The following is a 26,184-nucleotide window of genomic DNA, read 5'->3' as shown; positions in this document are numbered from 1 at the left end:
ACTGAATGCTCGAGGGGCGGTTTGTAAGATGGGTTTGGATGGACGTCGGAGTGGACCAATGATAATAGGCGGTGGGTGGAGGCTGCGCGGGTACGTCAAGGCGCTGACAGGAGGCCCCGCCCCCCAGCTGGGTCGGCCTTTCGCGGTTTTTCGTGCGCCCTCTCCCCTCGTTCAGCTGTTATCGGCTGGTCGCTTCAATCATGGCAGCAATCCTCAGAATAGCCTTCAGGCACAAGGTAAACCTGCAGCAGAGGAGAAATAGGGGAAAAAATTACCATTGGAGACTTTCTTATTAGTGTTCCAGAGCCTCCTGTAGCGGTTATTTTTTTAATTGTGTGCAAGACAGACCTAACGCATCCTGCAGCCTTCAATGAGCTAATCCAAACTCTCTACCTGGCAGTAAGCAATATGAGTGGTTGGTATTTTGGGTTTTTTTTTGTGTGTTCCCTATTTACCAACCAGCGGAAACAACAATGTTCTGTCTACATGGTTTGTACTGATTTATTTCGTTATGTCATAATTTTATATTACTTTTGCTTCTGTTCGTTTGGTGACTCCTCTGGAAACTCTGTTGCAGAAACTAAGTCGCCATTTTTGCGTGCAGGGGGTTTGCACTTTTTCACATCTAGTTGTAGACCACCCCTCTAATTTTCTCGTCTTTAATGATCAGGTTGCAAACTTCAGTCGCTTTCCAGTGATTTCCCTGAAAGGAAAATCCAGTTGTCTTTTTTTTTTGGCGTTGTTTATTATAGTTCTACCTTAGTGCTTCACGACCAAGGGCTTTTTGAGGTTGCAACTAATTAATCGTTTAACTGTCACCGATTCTGATGTCTTTCTCCGCAGAAATCTTTGTTTCTTGCAGCTTCTGGTCGAAATGTCTGAAAGAAAAGCAGATTCCTTTTTACTTTGTATTCAAGGTCTGTAGTTCCTTCGCTTGGAAACAACCCTGTAGGTCAACGTTAGTGGGTGGCTTCCAATGCTCGTTATTTATTGGTTCGTACTTGCTGGAAAGGTCTGTCTTTGGTTCACAACTCTGGAGCATCTTTTGCTCTTGTTTTCCTGAAAGTGCGTGAATATTTTGTTCCCTATTGGAAAGGGACGGTGGAGATAAGTCGGGAGATTGCAGCTGGTGATTTTTATATCAATGTAGGGAAATTTTCGGAAAAGTAATGTAAGAGACATATCGTGGAAATCAGGTTTATTCTCATTGGAATTTGTTCTGCGGTAGCAGGTCCCTATAAGACCAACTGTAAGTTGCAAAAAAAAAGTGCAAAGAGGACTAGTAAGGCAGTGTTTATGGGTTGTTAAGAAATCTGATGGCAGAGGGGAAGAAGCTGTTCCTAGAACACTGACCATGTCTCTTCAGGCTCCTGTACCACCTCCCTGATGGTAGTAAGAAGAAGAGGGCATGGTGAGGATCTTTAATGGCGGATGCCACCCTCTTGAGGCACCATCTTGGGAAGATGTCGTTGATGGTGCGCGGAGGGGGGTGGTTCTGGCTGAGTCTGCACCCCTCTGCAGCTTCTTGCAATCCACTGCACTAGAGCCTCCACCCGGGGCTGTGCTGCACCAAGTCATACCATCAGGTTGGAGGCTACCCAGACAAGAATACAAGGTGTTGTTTCTTCAACCTAAGTGTGGCCTCATCACGACAGTGGAGGAGGCCGTGGATGGACATATTGGAATGGGAAGTAGAATTAAAATAGGTGGCCACTGGGAGATCTTTCTCTGGCAGACGGAGCATTGGTGCTCGGTGAAGCAGTCAGTCTCCCAATCTACGCTGGGTCTCACCGATATACAGGATGCCACACCAGGTGCACCAAACACAGTATATGACCCCCAACAGACTCATGGGTGAGGTGTTGCCTCACTTGGAAGGACTGCTTAGGGCGCTGAATGGCAGTGAGAGAGGAGGTATAGGGGCAGGTGTAGCACTTGTTCCACTTGCAAGGATAAGTCACCTCTGCTCTTACCCCATCCTCCCACCACCCTACCAGGGATAGGGTTCCTCTTGTCCTCACCTGCCACCCCACCAGCCTCTGTATCCAGCACAGAATTCTCCAAAAAAATTAAGTGGCACGATTGTAAGAAAATGAGGGAGAAGTAGGCCAGAGAAATGTATACAGTCCAGAGAAGTCCTGATGGAGCAGGTGAAAAAAGATGGTCAGGATTTTTAAACAGCTGATCAGCTTTAGCTACACTATGATGTTTTTATCTTTTTGTTCCAGCTCACTCCATGTTTGGGACGGATGTGCTACTCATCATCTCCAGTAAGTTCACACCTGCAGCTGTGCAATTATTCAATGAAAGTAGTTGTTCAATGGTAATGACTTTGTTTTGTTTTACTTTTAAATATCAAAAATTGCTATTGAGTGCTGTACCAGCACCTGAAGCTAAGTCATGAGTGTAAGTCGTTAATTTTATGCTGGGCTGTGTAATTAATTACATAGATATGCATTCACAAACAAGAGAAAACCTGCAGATGTTGAAAATCCAAGTAACACACACAAAATGCTGGAGGAACTCAGCAGGCCAGGCAGCATCTATGAAAAAGACCCTCCTGCCAAAGGGTCTCTGCCCAAAATGTTGACTGTATTCTTTTCCATAGATGCTGCCTGGCCTGCTGAGTTCCTCCAGCATTTTGTGTGTGTTACATAGGTATGCATGTTAGGTTTATATTTTTATTGCAAGTACACTTTACCTGGTGAAAAGATTATTGACATTAATCAGTTTCAAACAAAGTTAAAAGTTCAGCAACAATTAGCACTTTTATCAGCGGAGCATTGGGGCATTCTGGTGTAATCTTACCTCTAGTTTCTTTGTTCTGACTTTCCGCCAGTGTTAGAGCATCTTGTGTTGAGTGTTGGCGCGTGGCCAAGTGGTTAAGGTGTTCGTCTAGTGATCTGAAGGTTGCTAGTTCAAGCCCTGGCTGAGGCAGCATGTTGTGTCCTTGAGCAAGGCACTTAACGATGACCCTGGTGCCAAGCTGTATGGGTCCTAATGCCCTTCCCTGGGACAACATCGGTGGCGTGGAGAGGGGAGGCTTGCAGCATGGGCAACTGCTGATCTTCCATACAACCTTGCCCAGGCCTGCACCCTGGAGACCTTCCAAGGTGCAAATCCAAGGTCTCATGAGACTAACGGATGCCTAAAAAAACAGCATCTTGTCAGCTTGATAATAACTGGATGAATAGCAAACTTGAATCAAATTCAAAAGATTTTTAAAGAAAGTGTTTAGCAAAGAAAGGGCAAATGCTGAGAAGGTCCTTCCAATGAAGAGAGCTTACATAGAATAAGACCACATTAAGAAGAATAACCTTTTTGAAAAATGATTTCCTTCAACTGAAGAGGAATAAGGGGTCACAGACTCTGGGTAAGGAGTGACTCTGTTCACTCATGGTAAACTTGTATTTTCTGTTGGAAGAGAAGTGGATGCCTATTCAGAGATTCGTAGATTGTTGGACACTAAATGAAATTGGCAGGAAGAGTGCGAGAAGTAGAAATATTCAATCTTATTTAATTGCAGATGAGCCTGCTGACCTATCCCTTTATTACATTGGAGCATGCATACATGGGAAAAAATATGACTGAGACTTGAAAATAAAAAGCCATTTTATGGGCACATTAAATAGTTGAGATTGATCAGGAAGTCAAAGAAATGAGTGGTGGCAATGACAATGTGCTCTAAGTTATATACTTACATCATACTGCTAGTATGTTGGGTGGTTGATAGGTTTTAACCCTTTGTTTCTCAGGAATTTTACACAGATCTGGGAAAGCCTCATCCACCCAATGGAGCATATACTTAGTTATAGATTGTGCAACTGGAGCAGAATTAGGCCATTTGGCCCATCAAGTGAGCTCTGCCATTCATTTGTGGCTGATATATTTTCCATCAAAACACCATTCTCCTGACCTCACAGTAACCTTTGGTGCCCTTACTAATCAAGTACCTATCAACCTCCACTTTAAATAAAGCCAATGACTTGAATTCTACAGCTGTGGCAATGCATTCCACAGATTCACCACCCTCAGGCCAAAGTAATTCCTTCTCATCTGTTCCAAAGAGGCTTTGTATTCTGAGGCTGTGCCCTTTGGCCCTAGATTTTCCCACTATTGGAAATAACCTCTCGGCATTTCAATATTTGGTAGGATTCAATGAGATTATCCCTCATTCTTCTAAGCTCCAATGAGCACCAGGCCAGGGCCATCAAGTACTAATGTTTTGTGCAAACTCACTAGGAATCTGTGGTGGCAGGAAATGAGTACTGTAAATGAATCGCCAATCAGTCAGTGCATTGAGAAAATAACTTGCTGTTTGTAATTTGCCAGTGCATTTTTATTGGCACAAGATGGTTTACTATTATAAAAGAGGGGAATGTTTCTTTTCTCACATTAACAAGTCAGCATTCTATATAGAAAAATTCGAAGTATTGAGGTACTGTAGTGTGCAAATGGTTTTGTTATACGTGAATTCTGTTTGACTAATTTGTTGGATTTCTTTGAATGAAGAAGCATTTCATAGTTGGGAACTGAGATGTACTACGCTTCGATTTCCAGAAGGCACATTAAATGTTATATCTTATGAAGTGACTTTTAAGATGTGGAGGCAGAATCTAATACAAAAGTGGTAAGTTTTGCCTGAGATTGGTCATTAGTGAAACCATGTGTACACTGCAGTACCCCATACATGAAGTTAAATATGTTATTAGGTATTAGTTCCTTGGAAGCAACTTATGGTAGGTTGTTTTAGACAAGCAACTGGAATAGGCTGCTTGCCTTGTGTGGAAGGCTGGATAAGCTAATCTTGAATTTGTTGGAATTTTGAAAAATGGGAAGGGACTTGATTGAAGCATATAATATTCTTAGGGTCTGGACAAAGTGGAGCACTAGAAACTGTTTAAAAGTAAAGGATGGCTCATATAAAACTGGGGCTTTTTTTTTCTTCAGAGGGCCTTGAGCTTTTGGTACTCAAGTTCCTCAAAGGGCAGCAAAAACATAAATTTTGAGCTTTGACAAGCTTTGAGATGGATTCATGTTGAATAAGTGGATGAGATGGGACCAAATCCAGCTGCCTGTGACTCAAAGAACAGGCAGTGTTCAGATATTCACAGTTGCAGACAAACTGAATGACAGATACCACTGTCATTTCTGTTTCACTGCCACTGGGGCTCCATACAGAGTCCCATAATGCTCAGGTTGCCAAACTCGGGAGGCATAGATTCTGTCTGTAAATGTTAAGAACTACAGAATGAGAATTTGGCCATCGAGTGTGCTCTGCTATTCAATCATGGCTGATTTATTTTCCTTCTCAGCTCCATTCTCTCGCCTTCTCCCCATGACCATTGCTGTCCTTACCTCCAACTACATAAAGTGCCACCATCCTTTAGTAGTGTTCTCAGAGCTATCATTTTAATCTATTGGTGCTGTGCATTGTGTCCCTGCATTACCGTCCACTGACCTCATTCTGTTTTACAGCCTACAACAAAATTATTTATTAATGGAAAGTTTATTGAATCAAATACTTCTGAATGGCTTGACATCCACAACCCTGTGAGTATCTCTTTTTATATTTGATTTAAATTTTAAGATAGCTGATTCACCCAGTATTTAAACTGGAAACCCCACACAGGTTATCAGCAAAGAAATGGTGTTCAGTTTTAGAAAAAGAAAAGTCCTTGAATTGTGTATATTCTATGAAGCCTTCCACTTACAGTTTTAAAACAAATTAAGAAAATTTTAAATGCATATTGAACTATGCTAGAAGTATTGTTAGTCTTTGTGAACAATCTGTATTTGTGCAACAAATAAAAGTGGGAAATCAATGAGGGATGTATTAAAATGTTATTTATTATTGGCACATATTTTGTTTCCATGCTATCCATTCCAATCATTTCAAAGCATAAGTACTTCACGGTGATATGAAAGGAAAAGCAATAAGAGAATGCAGTTCATGTTGTAGTTCTAGAGAAAGTATTGCAGGTAGACAGTAAGATACAAGGGTCACAATGAGGTAGATCAGTCTCATTATTCACCTATAATGTATTTAACACCAGGTAGGTGCTGCTGAGCCTAATGGTATATATTTTAAAGCTTTTGTATCTCCTGTCTGAAGGGGGGGAGGGGGCACGGTGAAAGAGAATGACCAAGATGGGAGAGATCTTTTATGATGCTGGCTGCTTGCTGGAGGCAGTGGTAAGTGTAGACAGAGCTCATAGAGGGAAGGCTGGATTTCATGATGATGGGCCTAACTCTGCCCATAATTCTCTCTGCAATTTCTTGCGTTCTTGTGCAGAGCAGATGCCATACCAAGCTGTGATGTGTCTGGATAGGATACTTTCTGTGGCACATCAATAAGTGTGTGCAGTATTGTTTTGAAAGTTCCTTTTAACTCTGAGTTTGCTTTGTGTATTGGCATGCAGCAATTTTCCCACTGAACCACTTGCCTGTAACTGCTGTATTTTACATTTGGGAAAGATAAAGGCAACTTCCTTTGTTGAAAGTTCAGAGATTCAATTGTTCATGCCATTTGCAAGCATAAGAAATCAAAGCTGGAATAAGCCAAGTTGAAGTTTGTTGTGACATACATACCCAAGTTTGGATGCCAGGAAAAATAGCTTTACAACAATGGCACAGAATGTCGCAAACATGACAAACACAAGCTAACATAAATTTAAGTTAATAAAATATATGAAACTTGCATGACAATATAAGCAAATAACAACGTTCGAATAGGTTAAGAGAAGAAAAAAAATATTGTCCAAACACATGTTAGTGTTTTTCTCGCTGGTTCAAGTACCTGACAGCAGTGGAGAAGAAGCCGTTGTTGAAAAATCCCTGTACTGGGGAGAAAATTCAAAAATCTGAAGTGCAAAGGGGCTTGGGAGTCCTTGTGCTGCTTCCCTCTTGTTGTGTTACTTATCTGATATAGGCTGATCCTATCTGACCTGTACTATGATGAACATCTTATAAGGTTCTGTAACCATAAACACAAGAGATACTGCAAATGCTGGAAATCCTGAGCATCACACTTAAAATGCTGGAGAAACTCAGCAGGTCAGACTGCAACCCTTCATCCTCAAAGACTTCACGGTCTCAGCCTGAAACTTTGACTGTTTATTCTTCTCCGATGCTGCCCTACTTGCTGGATTCCTCCAGCATTCTGCCTCATTTGTGGTTTCTGAAGAACCTGAACAATATTATCTCCAGATCCAGCGACGCCCTCAGTGGTAGTGACAATTGTACCTGTGACTGAACGGGCTATAATCTTCCTTCTGTAGCCCTTTGACTATCCTTGCCTAGCCTCTTATTTATTTCATCTTGTAACACAGTCCATTTCCCATTATTTCTTTATCCAAAAATCTTTGCCTCCACTGCCAAAAAAAATCCAGATTCGCGATCCTTGCGATTGGGAAACTTAATCTTACCTATATTCTGAATTGCTGTGCCTTTATTAAGATCCTTGGTTCTAAATACCCAAGTCAGAGGAAGCATCAACCCTGCATCTGTTCTGTCAAGCCCAGTAAGCGTTTTCAAAGTGATTACCTTTCATTCTTTCACGTTTATAAGTCCACTCTTCTTTATTTCTCATCAGAGGGCAGTGCTTCCATCTCCAGGAATTAATGTGGTAAACACAGAAAATAGGAGCAGACATGGGTCACCAGGACTCTCCAGCCTGTCTGACATTCAATATGATCATGATTAATCTATGCTGGTCTGAACTTTTCTTCTGTGCCAGTTCCTCATAGCCTTCAATTCTTCAATCATTTCAAACTTCTACACACCATGATTTTAAATGAATGGCCCTTATTTTATAATTATATCCTCCTGTTTGTGACTCTCACAAGTGTAAACATCTCAACGTCAACCCTGTCAAACCCCTTTAGGATCTTGTATGTATGAATAAGGTTGTCTGTCGTTCTTCTAAATGGCAAGCATTTCAAACCCAAATTGCCTAGCTGTTTTTGATAGGACAATCCTCTCATCCCAGGAGTTAGCCTTCATTATATTCGAGTTATACTTCCATGAATAGGAAGACCAGACCTGTATACAGGTGTGCCCTTGCCAGGGCTATATTTAATTTCAGAAATACAGTTTCTTGTGTCTCACTTGTCTACCTTTAGGCAACGAATGAAGTGATTGGCAAAGTCCCAAAGGCCACTCAGGAGGAGATGCTTGCAGCTGTGAATTCCTGTGAGCGAGCTTTTGTTTCATGGTCAGAAACGTCAGTACTGACTCGGCAGCAGATTTTCCTGAAATACCAGCAACTGATCAAAGAAAACCTGGTGAGTCATGTGGAATAAATGTGCTACCGAGATGAGTTTCAGGGAAACAATTGAGGTGGAGGTGGTGAGATGAAGAATGCTGAGTAAACAACTGACTTGTTTAATTGCACAAGAGTTCCGTCTAATTATTTATCAAAAGTAACCTCATTGAGACAGTTTGGGAAAGTTATTTTTAGATTAGATTCAAATTTATTGTCATTGTGCCGAGTACAGATACAAAGTCAATGAAATGCAATTAGCATCTGACCAGAAGTGCAAAAGAATGGTGCTGTTTACAAAATAACTGCAAATAAAAAGTAAGTGCTACAGCACACAAATATAAAAGTACTGAGACTACAATATGGGTGCAATACTGCTTTGCGCAGTGATGTGAGGTTCAGCAGGGTCACAGCCTCAGGGAAGAAGCTCTTCCTGTGCCTGCTGGTGCGGGAGCGGAGGCTCCTGTAGCACTTACCAGATGGGAAGAGAGTAAAAAGTCCATGGTTAGGGTGAGATGCATCCTTTTATAATGATTTTTGCCCTGCCCAGGCAGCGTTTATGGTAGATGTTCTCAATGGTGGGCAATTGGGTGCCAATAATCCACCGGGCAATTTTCACCACACGCTGGAGTGCTTTGCGGTCTGATACGGGACAATTGCCATACCACACTGAGATGCAGTTGGTGAGTATGCTCTCAATGGTACAGCGGTAAAAGTCCGTCAGTATCCTGGGACAGAGGTGAGCTTTCTTGATGCTCCGCAGGAAATAAAGGCACTGTTGCACCTTTTTGATCAGGATGAAGGAGTTCAGGGACCAGGTGAGATCCTCGGAAATGTGGACACCAAGGAATTTGAAGCTTGATACACGCTCCACTACAGCTCCGTTGATGTAGATGGGGACATGACTGTGGCTCCTAGCATGCCTGAAGTCCACAATAATCTACTTGGTCTTCTGGGTGTTAAGGGCCAGGTTGTTGTCAGTACACCACGCAGCCAGGTGCTGGACCCCGTCCCTGTAGGCCGTCTAGTTATCCCCTCTGATCAGGCCAACCACCGTGGTGTCGTCTGTGAACTTGGTTATGGAGTTAGAACCGTGTGCAGGAACGCAGTCATAGGTGAAAAAGGAGTACAGAAGAGGGTTCAGCACACAGCCTTGAGGCACGCCGGTGTTCAGGGTGAGAGTGGAGGAGGAGACGTTGTCGAACTTAACAGATTGGGGTCTGTTAGTCAGAAAGTCCAAGGTCCAATTGCAGAGGGATGAACTAATACCAAGCTGGCAAAGTTTGGCGATCAGCTTGGAGGGGATCACAGTATTGAATGCCGAACTAAAGTCAATGAGCAGCATTCTGACGTAAGAGTTGGGGCTGTCCATGTGGGTCAGGGCAGAGTAAAGTGCTATGGAGATGGCGTCCTCTGTAGACCTGTTGGTGCGATAGGCAAATTGATGGGGGTCTAGGGTAGTGGGCAAATAGGATTTCAGATGCAATAGAATCAGTCTCTCAAAGCACTTTGCATTGATGGGGGTGAGTGCAACTGGGCGGAAGTCATTCAGGCCAGTGGTAGTGGAATGTTTCGGCACTGACACGATGGTGGCGATCTTGAAGCCTGTGGGGACAACTGCCTGGGCCACGGACAGTTTGAAAATGTCCGTGAAGACCCTGGCCAACTGCTCTGCACAGACTCTGAGCACATGGCACACTCCGGACCAGCTGTCTTCCGTACATTCACCCTTCTCAGGGTGGCGCAAACATCGGAGGTGGAAAGTGAGAGAAGCAGTTCACCAGGTGGGAGATCCACTTTGAGGGTGACCTTGTTCTCTCGGTCAAAGCGAAAATTAACCTCCCGACTTCCTGCTGTTGGACCCACTAACTATCCATCAGGCCTCTTTATTTCACTATATACTTATTCGATGTGGAAGCAGAATTAGGCCATTCAGCCTGTCACTTCTGCTCTGCCATTCAATCATGGCTGATAGTTTCTTTGCCAGCTATAGCACTACTTGTCTAGGGGAAAACAGAGACAATAAGGCATAGGAGCAGAATTTGGCCATTCAGCCCACAAGTCTGCTCCGCAAATTAGAGTTTCTGCCGAGATACTTGATAACACAAAACGAGAGATCAAGACAAGGCAGGTTACCAGCTCGCTAAATATGACAATGATGTTTTGTGTTCAATCAATGAGAGCATGGTATCTAATGTCCCCTTTTAGAGCTGATTTATTTAGCATAGTATGCAAAGGGCTCAATACATTTCATGCTCTCATTTCCCAAAAAACATCCTGAATGTTAATTGAGGTCCTAGTATATTTTTTAACCAATTACTCCGAGCTACACAATAACAAGGGGTAAATTAAGCCTCATTTAATGGGAAACTTAGAACCTTCAATTGCCTTAAAAGGGTACCCAATTTTGTCAGTGTACTACTCAAAGGTTAGACTAAATTGCAGCTTCATGGTATGGTTTTCCTTTTCACCAGATAAGTGTTTTATTAGCATCTCCCTATGCTAGTTCAGAAGAGCTTGTGTCTTTCAAATCATGGGCTTAACCCCTCCTGAGTGCAGACTTCTCTATTCTGTATAAACATTGTTAATGCTATGGTGCAAAAAGTGATTTCTTTCTCTGTGCATTCAAACAGGTCTTAATTTATTTTATTTATTAACAGGTGGAAATTGCAAAGCTCATTACAAAAGAACAAGGAAAAACCTTGGCAGATGCTGAAGGGGATGTTTTCAGGGGCTTGCGTAAGTGAAGTGTAAAACTTTAAATAATGATGTGTATTTTTCTTTCCTACTGAAATCTTAGCCTTGAATAGAAATTCACAAAGGTAATCATAGATGAGAGAAAATCTTTGGCCCATCACTTTCATATTGTTTTAAACTTTCTCCTATCTTTCTTCCTTTGCTTTTCCTTTAAATATTTACAAAATCTTTCTGGTATTGTTTCCAAATCACGATGTAGAGACAACTTTATCTTTTCTTTTCATTGTATTAGTTTGCCACATACTTTTGAGAATACTTTCTAAAATACTATTCAGGTAGCTCATCTTTTTCAAGTTTATAGCTGCGTTAGGGGTATTTATTTGTCCTGTATATTAAATCTCTGCTTTCCTTTCCTTCCCACAGAGGTTGTTGAGCATACTTGCAGTATCACGTCTCTCATGCTTGGTGAGACCCTGCCCTCCATCACCAAAGACATGGACACGTTCACATACCGTTTGCCATTAGGAGTGTGTGCTGGCATCACCCCATTTAACTTCCCAGCTATGATTCCACTGTGGATGTTCCCTTTGGCTTTGGTCTGTGGAAACACCTACCTGCTTAAGCCATCAGAGCGAGTACCTGGAGCTGCCATGTTGTTGGCCAAGTTATTGCAAGATGCAGGAGCTCCAGATGGCACACTTAATATTATCCATGGTCAACATGACGGTAAAAACCTAAAGCATATCTGTAAATTGATTATGAAAATTAACGTCAAAGCTGGAATAATTTCTTAAACATTTTAGACATGGGATGTAGTAGTGTCAAGTAACTGCAATTTTACAATACAGGATAATAGATGGCTACCAACATAATACATTTACTTGCATTTCAGCACACAAAGCTTGGTGTAAGGTTGTACACCCCTTTAGCATGTTTGATTGAGGATTGCATGCCTTCATGTTCAGATTGCACCTTTTTATCCTTGCTATAGCATTGTTGAGAAAAGAGAATAATGTAGTAATTTCTCATTTTATTTCCAGCTGTGAACTTTATTTGTGATCACCCAGCTATCAAGGCTATCAGCTTTGTGGGGTCCAATCAGGCTGGCGAGTACATCTACACAAGGGGCTCCAAAAACGGCAAGAGAGTACAGTCCAACATGGTGAATACTTTGTACCTTTCCTGCCACTCGGTCTTTCTTCGTATAGAGGAAAAAATAAATAAACTATTTCCTGGCCCTCCTGCCCACCTATAAATGCAGTAACTTTCTTAGGATTGTATTTTCAGGCTTTGTGCAGGTTGTATGTTTTACCAGTGTTCTGCTGTGACCTGTTAAAATTTGATTAGTGTAGAGTATATATGCAGAAAGTCTTGTAACTAACTTGATGTAAGCCTTGGTTTGAAAAGTAAACCATGGATTACTTGATATAAATTGTAAAAAGCTCAGTTTAAATTAAAGCATTTGTTGCTGGTCACGATTGATAGAATTTTTCTACTGTTTTAAACTGCTCATCACCCAAATGAGTGAGTTTCAGGATTTCACTCAGTTAAAGGAATCAGTTTAGTAAATGTTTCATAGATTGAAATTACTGGTATTTTGAAACAGGCATTACTTTAGAAGTTCTGTTGTTCCAGTCTGTCTTTGGTTGTGTATTTACTCTTAGGGTATTGGGTGGTACCGGCTTATCACTCTTAACTATGAACTTTCAGGGTGCTAAGAACCATGGAGTGGTGATGCCTGATGCCAACAAGGGGAACACTTTAAATCAGCTGGTTGGTGCAGCTTTTGGAGCAGCTGGGCAGCGTTGTATGGCTCTGTGTACTGCTGTCCTGGTTGGGGAAGCTAAAACTTGGCTGCCTGAACTGGTGGAAGAGGCGAAGAAATTGAGAGTCAATGCAGGTGTCTTTGTTTTTCAATTGGTTTAATACAGTGAGTATAAACAGTATGATGCAGTAGGTGTCTACTACTTTTTTCTGAACATTTATCACTCTCTATCCCTCTGCAATGACCTTCTATAACCAAGGAGTACTAGAAGATTCGGTGCAGTATCCGTGCAATTTTTATCCCTGCTTGGTTCTTAAAATCTTAGGCTGTCTCCCATTTGGTCCGTAAAGTCGAGTTAATAAAGATAAGTTGATAGGGGTGTGGGGAAAATAAAATGGGATTAATGTAGGTTTTGTTTAAATGGTTGTTTGTTAGTTGCTGAGAACTTGTTGGACATGAAGCAAGTTTATCTTTGTACAACTCTACCTTCATTGTTTTGGAAGCACCCTCTTCACCACTGATGGCATGTAATGTACTCATTTAGTACCTTTTACGATGCTTTTCCTGATTGCTACACTCCTCCATGTATTATCTTTTTACTATTTATAAGCTTCACGAACACTTTTGAATTCTCATTTAAGTTGACAGCTCATCTTTTTCTCATACACTTCCTTTGCCTCTCTGCTTTCCACTTCCCTTTGGATTCCTTTATAATCAACCTGATTCTTGCCATCCTGACACTTGTAGAAACTGTAAGAGGGATGGAAGAGTGAGGAAAAGTACCTTGCTTGTTACGTGCTCTGTTTGCAATCTTGACTCAAGTAGACTTGCCCACATTCTGAAGGGGTGAGGATTCACTTAGTTGATTTATGTACTTAACATCTTTTCCTTCCTGACACCAGGTGACCAGCCAGATGCAGACCTTGGACCCCTCATCTCCCCTCAGGCAAAGGCCCGGGTGTGTGACCTGGTCCAGAGTGGGTTGAACGAGGGTGCTACACTACTGCTGGATGGACGGACTATCCAGGTGAAAGGATATGAAAATGGCAACTTTGTAGGACCCACCATCCTTGCTGGAGTCAAGGTAAGGCAGCTTTGTTGGCCCTTTATTAAATGCAAGACAACTTGTTTCAATTTGGTCCTTAACATGGATGTTTATCACCAATGAAGCTAGCACCAGTCACTGAGAAATGTTATGGATGGAATAATCTTCATGTCCTCTACCTTACAGTTGTACTAGCTAGTGTAATGCTCAGCTATATTGGCTCGTATTTATCTAGGGGAAACCCCGTCCGCGGCTCACCCTTGTCTCCTGATTACGTCGGTTGCTGTGTAATGCCACCTGATTCGGCTTCAAACATCAATCATCAGCCAGCACACAATGTACGTTTTACAAGTTACGCTTTATAAATCTTACTAGGACTATGAGATTAATAAAGGTACAATTTTTTTTAAAAAAAGGAATGAAAAAGGTGCCAAACTTATCAAAGTTCAACTTCTTCGTGCACACAGTTGGAGCTCGGGACCATCTTTCTTCCCCCTGCGATCAACTCGGACCCACTCGACTCGCAGCTCAGGACCACCCGGAGTGATGAACCAGAGCACTCCCAGCAAATCTGTCGTCCTCCCAGTCTCTCCTCCAACTCCCCGCCATATCCCCGTTTCCCAGCCATATGAGACAGCATATCACCCCAAGAAAGAATAACACGGACACCCATTGGTTCACTCGCTCTGTTAATACTAATATAACCCAAGCAAACTGCTAGCAAAAGAATTTTATCAGCATTTAACATAACAAAGAAGCCATTTTGATTAACATGCGCAGTCCCACAAGGATCTGTTCTGGGACCTCTACTTTTCGTGATTTTTATTAACGATCTGGATGTGGGGGTAGAAGGGTGGGTTGGCAAGTTTGCAGATGACACAAAGGTTGGTGGTGTTGTAGATAGAGTAGAGGATTGTTGAAGATTGCAGAGAGACATTGATAGGATGCAGGAGTGGGCTGAGAAGTGGCAGGTGGAGTTCAACCCAGAGAAGTGTGAGGTGGTATACTTTGGAAGGACAAACTCCAAGGCAAAGTACAAAGTAAATGGCGGGATACTTGGTAGTGTGGAGGAGCAGAGGGATCTCGGGGTACATGTCCACAGATCCCTGAAAGTTGCCTCACAGGTGGATAGGGTAGTTAAGAAAGCTTATGGGGTGTTAGCTTTCATAAGTCGAGGGATAGAGTTTAATAGTCGCGATGTAATGATGCAGCTCTATAAAACTCTGGTTAGGCCACACTTGGAGTACTGTGTCCAGTTCTGGTCACCTCACTATAGGAAGGATGTGGAAGCATTGGAAAGGGTACAGAGGAGATTTACCAGGATGCTGCCTGGTTTAGAGAGTGTGTATTATGATCAGAGATTAAGGGAGCTAGGGCTTTACTCTTTGGAGAGAAGGAGGATGAGAGGAGACATGATAGAGGTGTACAAGATAATAAGAGGAATAGATAGACTGGATAGCCAGCGTCTCTCCTCCAGGGCACCACTGCTCAATACAAGAGGACATGGCTTTAAGGTAAGGGGTGGGAAGTTCAAGGGGGATATTAGAGGAAGGTTTTTTACTCAGAGAGTGGTTGGTGCGTGGAATGCACTGCCTGAGTCAGTGGTGGAGGCATATACACTAGTGAAGCTTAAGAGACTACTAGACAGGTATATGGAGGAATTTAAGGTGGGGGCTTATATGGGAGGCAGGGTTTGAGGGTCGGTACAACATTGTGGGCCGAAGGGCCTGTACTGTGCTGTACTATTATGTTTTATTTTCTAACATAAAAGAAGAAACCCCTTACACTAGCTAATTACCCTAAAGTAAGATCTTGTTATGATCAGAGTTCTGGGTACGTTCCAGTAATTGAATTGCACGTATAAATGTGGATGGAAGGGGTTTAAATCATTCATTTGTTTTATCAGGTTAAAAAGCTCTAACTACCCCCAAATTTGAAATACTTTCCTGACTCTATTGAAGGTTCAAGAATAAGGTTGCCACTTTCTCCTGAGCTACAGACTGGAAGCTGGCTGATTCCGACTTCAGAAGGATTTTAGGGCTGAATGAACTAGAGGTCTGCAGGGAAGAACCAGTAGAAGTAACATGAAAATGATGGTGACATTTAAATTTGTTTCAAAAGGCACCGGTGTAAATCAAAGTTAAGGGTGGCACGATAGTGGTGCGATTAGCATAACGTTATTATAGTGCCAGCTGAAAGATTGGGGTTCAATTCCAACTGTCTGTAAAAGGTTTGTGCATTCTCCCCATGAGTACCTTGGTTTCCTTCAGGTGTTCTGGTTTCCTCCCACATTCCAAAGACACATGGGTTAGGGTTAGTAAGCTGTGGGCAAGTTATGTTAGCGCTGATCACTAATTTGATGCAAACAACACATTTCACTGTATTGATGTACATGTCACAAATAAAACTAAGTTTTATTTTTAAGTTATAACTGATAACTGTACCCAGCTGGAAGCCCAAGAAGTGTTTATTCATCATATACGAAGAGAAAATGCAATCCTTTTTCTAAGCTTTCTTTGTTAGAGATTGGGGATTATGGGCCAGTTTAGATTTCTATGAGATAGACAGCGTTTTGGTGCAGAAGTAGGACCAGACTGCCTAACTCCATCTGTTAGGATGATCAATGAAGCAAAGTAGAATGTGTATAAAATTATTAAATTGTTTTTCTCCTCTTTCCTCCTTAGCCTCATATGAAATGCTACACTGAGGAGATCTTTGGCCCAGTCCTGATTGTCCTTGAGGCAGACACGCTAGATGAAGCAGTTGATATCATCAACCAGAATCCATATGGAAATGGCACTGCCATCTTCACCACCAATGGTGCCACAGCTCGTAAATACACACACCAAGTTGACGTTGGGCAGGTGTGTTTTAAATTGAGGGTTGCAAGTTTACTTGAATGGTTCTCCACGGACCTAACCTTAGTTACAGCTGGTTGCTGATTGATTTCAAAGTACAACATTTTAATTATTGATTAAACTATTGAAACTGTTTTGGGAGGAAACAATTCAATATGACCGACAAGACTTTAATAACACAGCAGTGCAGCTAATGGCTCAGCTTCGTTGCAGTACCAGATATCCGGGTTCACTCTTGATCTCAGCTGCTGTCTGTGTGCAGTTGGCACATTTTCCCCATGATCACATGGGTTTCCTCCAGCTTCCCTAGTTAGCCCCCATGTTAAAGACATGCAGGTTGGTGGGTTAACTGGCCATTGTAAATTGCCCTGAGTATGTACGTGAATGGTAGCATTTAGAGAGAACGTGGAGAAAATATATAGCACCAGTGTGAATGGGGTAGAGTAGTGGTCAATGTGGGCCGAAACCCCTGCGTTTGTGCTGTATCTCTCTGGCACTAGAGTTTTATTTAGATGGACCTTCAGAATTCTGCAAGATATTCTGAATAAAAGATGACAAAAAGCATTATTTGTCTGCTACCTAAAGCTTCTACAGTGTTCAGTCAGTTACTGCAAACTCAATCAGTATAATGTTATTTTGATAATGTAATACCCAAAGTCATCCAGCCTTAACATGTATCCAGGATGCAAAAGTGCAGTTTAATGCAAAACAAAAGAACTTCTGGATGAACTCAGCAGGTCAGACAAATGACATTTTGGGATTAAGATCCTATCCAGATGAAGTACCTTCACCTGAATAACAATGGTCCAGTTTCCTTCGTAAATGCTCCTCCAGATTCCAGCATCTACAGTCTCTTGTGTCTCCAAGGGCAATTTAATGTTTACATTAAACTGACAGTAACTGGAACTTAGATTTACACCTTTGTATAGAATCATCAAGGCTAGCTGGTTTTGCTTTTTTTTACTCTCTATAATCTCATTTTACAATTCAGCTGCTGCCATGGTTTCCCCCTCATTTGAACTCTCCAATGTTTCAAAGCATCTTGATAATTGGGAATTGCAAACAGGGATGTACAGCCCTCAGTTACTGCAGAGAGAGCATCTATTTTGATGTTGTTCTGTTTTAATCTTTTGTAACTGTCTGTAATATTTTCAGATTGGAGTGAATGTGCCTATCCCAGTTCCACTGCCCATGTTCTCATTCACTGGATCAAGGCACTCATTCAGAGGTGATACCAATTTTTACGGCAAACAGGTATGTATGCTCATCCCCAACACAATTGTGTGTAGTACCACCTGGTTTTTGAAGGCTGGGTCATTGGAATTATTTTAAAAAAAAAAAGGTCAATATATTTTTTCTAAGATCAGAAAATTAAGGGTTCTGCAGAACTAGAAAAGCTTGCGGCAGATCAGATGGTTCTCTCCAGTTTGTGTTCAAAGCCAAAGGAGCATACGGGTTAGTATGATGCTATTGCAGTTCAAGGAGTTCTGGAGTTTGGAGTTCAGTTCTGGCACTGTCTGTAAGGAGTTTGTACATTCCCGTGAACCATGTGGGTTTCTTACGGGTGCTCCGGTTTCCTCCCACAGTCCAATTAATAAGTTAATTGGTTATTGTAAATAATCCTCTGATTAGGCTAATGTTAAATGGTGGATTGCTGTGCAGTTTGGTGGACTAGAACAGTCTGTTTGTAAATAATGAATACTAAATGTAGATATAACCTTCAAAGTAGTTTAACCAACACAACTTTGGTCAAACTGTGTCAGGCATCTGGTACACATTGGGTTTGGGATCCAGTTTGTTGCATTTTAGATCCTGATGACATGGCAGTCACCCACCAAGTGTTGTTAAGAAGCGTGAAAAGATAAAGGACCAGGAATTTCAGAGGTGTCTCCATATTAATGGAAGAGAGGTTAAAATTATATTTTCTAATAAGGTTTCAGATACATGTAATACCTACTTTCATGAGGAACAGATTCTGGCTCTCACATGCTATATTGTCTATATTGGCAAAAAATTGATCAGAGGAGGATTGCCCATTCTGAGTGCAATTCCATGACCTGAATTCAGTTGCCATTTACCCATTCCTTGCCACTGATCACTCAACACATCCATCCTTGTGCATGGTTTCCCCATGTCAATTGATTCTCATTGCCATTTGGGGTGATACTTCATTGTAATTGACTTCATTGTGATCATTCATTGTTCAATTATTTTAATTTTTGTTCCTTTGGTTTTGAGCTTCCTCACAGCAGACTGGTATTGAATTTAGATAGACAGATAGACATACTTGATTGATCCCGAGGGAAATTGGGTTTCGTTACAGTTGCACCAACCAAGAATAGAGTATAAATATAGCAATATAAAACCATAAATAATTAAATAATGTGTAAATTATGCCAGATGGAAATAAGTCCAGGACCATCCTATTGGCTCAGGATGTCTGACCCTCCAAGGGAGGAGTTGTAAAGTTTGATGGCCACAGGTAGGAATGACATCCTATGACGCTCAGTGTTGCATCTCGGTGTAATGAGTCTCTGGCTGAATGTACTCCTGTGCCCACCCAGTACATTATGTAGTGGATGGGAGACATTGTCCAAGATGGCATGCAACTTGGACAGCATCCTCTTTTCAGACACCACCATCAAAGAGTCCAGTTCCATCCCCACAACATCACTGACCTTATGAATGAGTTTGTTGATTCTGTTGGTGTCTGCTACCCTCAGCCTGCTGCCCCAGCACACAACAGCAAACACGATAGCACTGGCCACCACAGACTCGTAGAACATCCTCAGCATCGTCCGACAGTTGTTAAAGGACCTCAGTCTCCTCAGGAAATAGAGACGGCTCTGACCCTTCTTGTAGACAGCCTCAGTGTTTTTTGACCAGTCCAGTTTATTGTCAATTCGTATCCCCAGGTATTTGTAATCCTCCACCATGTCCACACTGACCCCCTGGATGCAAACAAGGGTCACCGGTGCCTTAACCCTCCTCAGGTCCACCACCAGCTCCTTAGTCTTTTTCACATTAAGCTGCAGATAATTCTGCTCACACCATGTGACAAAGTTTCCCACCGTAGCCCTGTACTCAGCCTCATCTCCCTTACTGATGCATCCAACTATGGCAGAGTCATCAGAAAACTTCTGAAGATGACAAGACTCTGTGCAGTAGTTGAAGTCCGAGGTGTAAATGGTGAAGAGAAAGGGAGACAAGACAGTCCCCTGTGGAGCCCCAGTGCTGCTGACCACTCTGTCTGACACACAGTGTTGCAAGCACACGTACTGTGGTCTGCCAGTCAGGTAATCAATAATCCATGATATCAGGAAAGCATCCACCTGCATCACTGTCAGCTTCTCCCCCAGCAGAACAGGGCGGATGGTGTTGAACACACTGGAGAAGTCAAAAAACATGACCCTCACAGTGCTCGCTGGCTTGTCCAGGTGGGCGTAGACACGGTTCAGCAGGTAGACGATGGCATCCTCAACTCCTAGTCGGGGCTGGTAGGCGAACTGGAGGGGGTCTATGTGTGGTCTGACCATAGGCCGGAGCAGCTCCAGAACGAGTCTCTCCAGGGTCTTCATGATGTGGGAGGTCAATGCCACCGGTCTGTAGTCATTGAGGCCGCTGGGGCGCGGCGTCTTCGGCACAGGGATGAGGCAGGACATCTTCCACAACACAGGAACCCTCTGGAGACTCAGGCTCAGGTTGAAGACACGGTGAAATACTCCACATAGCTGAGGGGCACAGGCTTTGAGCACCCTGGTGCTGACACCATCCAGGCCTGCAGCCTTGCTTGGGTGGAGACATTTCAACTGTCTTCTCACCTGTTCAGCTGTGAAGCCCACTGTGGTGGTTTCATGTGGGGGAGGGGTGTAGTCATGGTGCAGGGTGGGGGGCTGTGAGGAGGGGAGAGTGGAATATGTGTTGGTTGGGGGCTGACAACAGATGAATCATGTGGGGCATGGGCAGGGGCCACAATGTCAAATCTGTTAAAGAACAGGTTAAGTTCGTTGGCCCTGTCCACACTGCCTTCAGCTCCTCTGTTGTTGGTTTGCCAGAACCCAGTGATGGTCCTCATCCCACTCCAGACTTCTCTCATGTTGTTCTGCTGGAGTTTCCACTCAAGCTTCCTCCTGTACCTGTCTTTAGCCTCCCTGATTCTGGCTTTCCGGTTCCTCTGTGTTGCCCTCAGCTCCTCCCTATTTCCATCTCTAAACGCCCTCTTTTTAGCATTCAGGATGTCCTTAATGTCCTTTGTTACCCATGGCTTGTTATTTGAATAACAAAGGACAGTTCTTGCCGGAACATTGCAGTCCACACAGAAGTTGATGTAATCAGTGATGCACTCTGTGAGCCCATCAATATCCTCTCCATGTGGCTCACAGAGTGCCTGCCAGTCTGTCACCTCAAAACAACCCTGGAGCGCCTCATAAGCCTCCTCCGACCATTTCCTCACTGTCCTTGAGGTTGCAGGTTTACTGTTCACCAGAGGCACGTAGCAGGGTTTGAGATGCACCAGGTTGTGATCTGACCTTCCCAATGGGGGGAGGGGAGAGGAGCTGTATGCATCCTTAACGTTAGCGTACATCAAATCCAGAGTCCTCTCCCCTCTGGTTGTACAGCTCACACACTGCGTGAAGTTAGGCAATATTCTAGCCATGGTAACCTGGTTAAAGTCACCCGAGATGGTAATGAGGGCACTCAGGTGCTGGGTTTGTAATCTGGCTATGACGGTGTAAATGATGTTACACGCCGACATCGGGTTGACAGGGAGGGATGTACACAGCAACCACAATTGCATGTGAGATTTCCCTTGGCAAATAATATGGCCGGAGTCCCAACAGCAAAAAGTTCAATATCTGGGCTATAAACACGTTCCTTGATCGTAATATGACCAGGATTGCATCATCTGTTGTTTACCAGAACAGCAAGCCCCCCTCCTTTACTCTCAGTGCAATTCTGGTCAGCCCGAACAGTCTGGAAGCCCTCTATGGAAACGCTTTGGTCGGGTATGTCCTCGTGCAGCCACGTCTCAGTAAAGCACATGACACTGCTCTCCCGAAATGTTCTCTGACTCCTGGCTAGCACCGTCAACTCGTCCATTTTATTACCCAGAGATCTCACATTGCCCATAATGAGAGAGGGGAGACACGGCTTATAACTCCTCTTCTCCATAAGTCTCTGTTGTCTCAACCCGGTCCTCTTCCCTCGCCTTTTTAATCCCCCTCTGCATCCTCTGTGTTTTCCTCCAGATCTCAGTAGGGGTGTCTGCTGCTCTGTTTGCTAAACCGGTGGGCATAAGCGCAATCAGCTGGCCCCTGGAATAAACAATGTGACCATACTGCTGCCCCGCTAATGAGACGTGTCCGAATGTAACTATTTCCAGCGCTAAAAACCCAAATAAAACTCTCTCCACCAGCATGTTAGATAGGGTGCAGCTTTAACGTGTTACCGTGGGGGGAAAAAATACAACAAATAAGGCAAGTTAAAAAAGTAAGAAAACTAGTCGGAGCGGCTGTAACAGGCCGGCGCACCTCAAAATCTCTAGAGTAAAACTAAAAAGTAGAATACCCTGGTCAGAAACTAATCAAATGAAAGATAGATGCCCAAAGCTTGATCAATAGCTTAACATTTTCTCAAAAGCAACAGACAAAGTGTTGGAGGAACTTCGGGCAGCATCTATGGAAAAGAGTAAACAGTTGACATTTTGGGCTGAGGTCCTTCTTCAGGAACAGTACCATCTGTATATACGTTTAATTCATCTGCTTTTCTACTTTTCCAGGGCATTCAGTTTTACACTCAGATAAAGACTGTAACCTCACAGTGGAAGGAAGAAGATTCAACCTTATCCAGCCCAGCTGTTGTCATGCCAACAATGGGACGCTAAGTTCATGTTATTGAAATGGCAAGCTGCATGTTCAGCACACTCCTTGGTCTTGACTTTCCTGATCTGACCAGTGGAGAATTTAAGATGGAAATGAGTGGGGAAGGTGCAACTTAACCCTGGGTGATTGTAAGAGGTGTGCACAGGAATGGAAAGGGGTGGGAAACTAATCACTTGAATACCCTGGCAACTTTGAACATAACATCCCTACTGTGTTTCTGATCTGTAAAGAAAAATTAATTTCTAATCAGACAACTCATCTGTTCATAAATGGAGCAAGATGCTAAACAAAAAAAAATGTAATTCTCTTCCCTGTCCAACTTGAGCTTTTGTTTGCTTAGTTTACTCTCTCAAGATGTGATTTAAAACATGTATGTGGAAGTACGTGATCTTTGCAGCTTGTTGAGAGTGTAACTGAAGTGGCCGAAAAAATTATGAATTCTGCAACTGTATGGGTATTGTAATGATTATTTTAACTTTGTTATTAGTCATTATAGAAGACCATAAGATATAAGAGCCATTTGGCCCATTGAGTCTGCTCCACCACTTTATCATGGCTGATTCATTTACCCTTTCGGCCCCAATCTCCTGCCTTCTTCCTTCCTGTATCCCTTTATGCCCTGACTAATAAGAATCTATCAACCTCTGCCTTAAATATACCCAATAACTTGACCTCTACAGCCACCTGTGGCAATGAGTTCCACAAATTCACCACTCTGGCTAAAGAAATTCCTCATCTCTGTTCTAAAAGGATGTTCTCGTAGTTCCAGTAAGTGGAAAGGAAACTATATAGTTATGAACAGCAATTGTTAGTAAAAGGCAAATGCGACTAAGATTATTTTCTATATAAAATGCACTCTTATAGTTATGAAAATGTGATTTAGTTTTAACTGTTGTGCTTTATATGCCAATAACCTTAATAAGAAAATGATTAATTTTGGGAGAGAGTTTCAGACTAGTACACTCTGGCAAAGTTAGATGAAAATGAGTTGTTGTAGTGGCTCAGGTCATTCCCTTGTGTGGTGAGATACTGTGAAAGACAGGTCAAAACAAACTCAAACTGGGACATTTGAGAAACCAGGTCCCGTTCAGGGCAAGCAGCAGAGCCACAGTTATTGTGGCGTTGACATGGTTCTATCTCGTGAATGGTATGCAGCAGCTTCTGCTGGAAAGGTGGATAGCAAATTCTGATCATGTAGCACATAACTGATAATCACTAAGCAAAGTTAACCTGCTGCTCTCTGTCCTGCCCACAGTTCAAACTGCTATTTACCTAGTTCACTTTCTCCAACATTTCATTTAGGACTAATTCTCCATTTCATATCATTGTCATTGCTTGCTGCTGAGTGGTACTGTAGGGAAGGTGGAATCAATGAGCAACAAAATGGCAATCTTCAGAACAAATATGTGGATGACGTTCATGCAAAAACAACATTGTAGAAAGACTTTTAATTCTAAACTTTTTAAACGTTTTATTATTTGCAGCCCTGTTCATAGTCTGGCTCAACAACAAACAACTGACTTGAATATCACAGATCTCCCAAAAAAAATTGATAACTTGGTCTTCCTCATGTCTAGTTGAGGTGACAATATTGTGTGCAACTGGCATGTTAATGGATGGTACTTTCTGTTGCTTGTGTAACCAATATACTGGTATCTTTACACAGACAATGTGATTTTTGTACTCAAGTTTTGAATTCATGCGGACAATAAATCTGACTTCAATGCATCTAGGCAGATATAACAGAAGATAAGTTAGTTATGCATTATCACCCTTCAGTTGGGGTGGGCGAGGGGACGATCATTTGGATGTACATGAGGACTGTATGTTCTGTACTTAATCATGTGGAATATACTTGATGTAGGTTGACAAATTAAAAATATTGCATCATCTTTGTGATTTTTATGGATACTAGAACATTTTTTCTTTTGCATCTTTTAAATGCAGTGTCATTCATAGAGAAGTTAGATGTCTTGTGGTCTTAAGTGAACATGGTTTAAAGAGAAAAATAGAGCTGACACTTCAAATGTCTTTTGCCATTTTCTTAATGATAGAATTGCTGGTTCTTGGGCAGTCTCTGGAAAGTGAGAATGATTTAAGACAATAAGACATAAGAGGAGAATTAGGCCATTCAGTCCATTGAGTCTGCTTGCACTCTGGCTATGAGATGACTAACGAGGCCATTGTAGATTATTTCACCTTTTGGGCATATGAAGGCTAGCTTGTTTGTGATGTGGTCCATCACATGACCTCAAGATTCTGTCTCATCTTCAATGCTCTTCCATGGGCGAGAGGTTCCCATAGGTTGGTGGGGACAAATACAAGAGATTCTGCAGATGTTGCAAATCCAGAGTGCAACACATAAAATGCTGGAGGAGCTCAGCAGGTCATACAGCATTTATGGAAATGGATAAACAGTCGATGTTTTGGGCTAAGACCCTGCAGGACCTCATCAGATATTGAGTCCTGATGAAGGGTCTTGGCCTGAAACATCGACTGTTTATTCATTTCCATCGTTGGTGGGTATGTTCATTTCTTCAAAAAGATAGCTTGGATGCCTAAGACTTTTGCACAGTACAGTATAATGTCATTCCAGTCTCCAAATAGCACTTAATACTACTGACCTAACACAAAGCTGAGTACTCTTATTTCTGTTTCCTGACCACCTTCCAATTTTAACCAATACAGAGTACTGTGCCAAATGTCTGGGCACCCTAGCTATTCATATGTGCGTGAGATTTTTGCACAGTACTGTATGTGTAACTATAGTTTCTGTGCTGCAGATGTTGGTCTGGCAGGCTCTGCTGACGTGGTCCGCTTATCCTAATGGCGAGTTTGGAGTTCTTTGATATAAATAGTGTTGGTATTTTTTGAGTGCCTTGAGTTAATGGCCATAGATCTCCAGGTATCACATGTAGGAGGGTGAGAATCACTGATACCTATAGTGGACCTATACATTTTATGCCAGATTGGATATTTGATCCTCAAATACCTGTTTTCTTAATTGGCTAAAGAAGCATTGAAGATTGTGGTGAATTTCATCATGAATCATCTGGAAGACTCCACAATATGGGGGAAGATCCATTTTTCTAGAGGCTTTCTGTAACTATCAGTGGACAATATGGTGCAAAAGGGAGAACCTTTGCCTTAACACTGAATGTAAGACCTATTTTCTCACAATTCAATCAAGGGCTTAAAGTTCAGCTTCTCAGAAAGCACAAATGGTTGCCACAGTGGCGATGATGCTATTGCAGTTCAGGGCATCGGAGCTCTATTGTGGTATCCTCTATACAGCGGTCCCCAACCACTGGGCCTCGGGCCGTGAGGAAACTGTACAAGTCAGCTGCACCTTTCCTCATTCCCTGTCACACTGTTGAACTTGAACATAGGGTTGCAAACTGCCCTGTATTTATCGGGACATTCCGTATATTGGGCTAAATTGGTTTGTCCCATACGGGACCACCCTTGTCCCATATTTCCCCCGCTAAGGTACAGCGTTCCTATGAAACCTTTTGTGCGGAAATGGCGTGAAGCGCAGAAACAATTACCATTAATTTACATGGGGAAAATTTTTGAGCGTTCCCAGACCCAAAAAATAACCTGCCAAATCATACCAAATAACACCTGAAACCGAAAATAACACTAACATATAGTAAAAGCAGGAATTATATGAT

The 26,184-nt window shown here is 42.5% G+C and overlaps 1 protein-coding gene across 1 annotated transcript; it reads left to right on the top strand.

Moving 5' to 3' along the window:
- Nucleotides 1-28: 28 nt before the first annotated feature.
- aldh6a1 (aldehyde dehydrogenase 6 family, member A1) lies at nucleotides 29-24,402 on the top strand. Its single transcript, XM_072273673.1, is given in 13 exon segments — nucleotides 29-127; nucleotides 129-236; nucleotides 2,229-2,270; nucleotides 5,479-5,553; nucleotides 8,124-8,285; nucleotides 10,924-11,002; nucleotides 11,384-11,686; nucleotides 12,001-12,122; nucleotides 12,671-12,860; nucleotides 13,628-13,809; nucleotides 16,455-16,634; nucleotides 17,784-17,882; nucleotides 22,408-24,402. Coding segments are annotated over 13 exon segments (1,746 nt in total). The 3' UTR covers nucleotides 22,513-24,402.
- The last annotated feature ends 1,782 nt before the right edge of the window (nucleotides 24,403-26,184 follow it).

The sequence above is a fragment of the Mobula birostris genome, chromosome 1 (genome assembly GCF_030028105.1).
Source record: "Mobula birostris isolate sMobBir1 chromosome 1, sMobBir1.hap1, whole genome shotgun sequence".
NCBI lineage: Eukaryota > Metazoa > Chordata > Chondrichthyes > Myliobatiformes > Myliobatidae > Mobula > Mobula birostris.
This window is presented reverse-complemented; position numbering and strand designations above follow the sequence as displayed.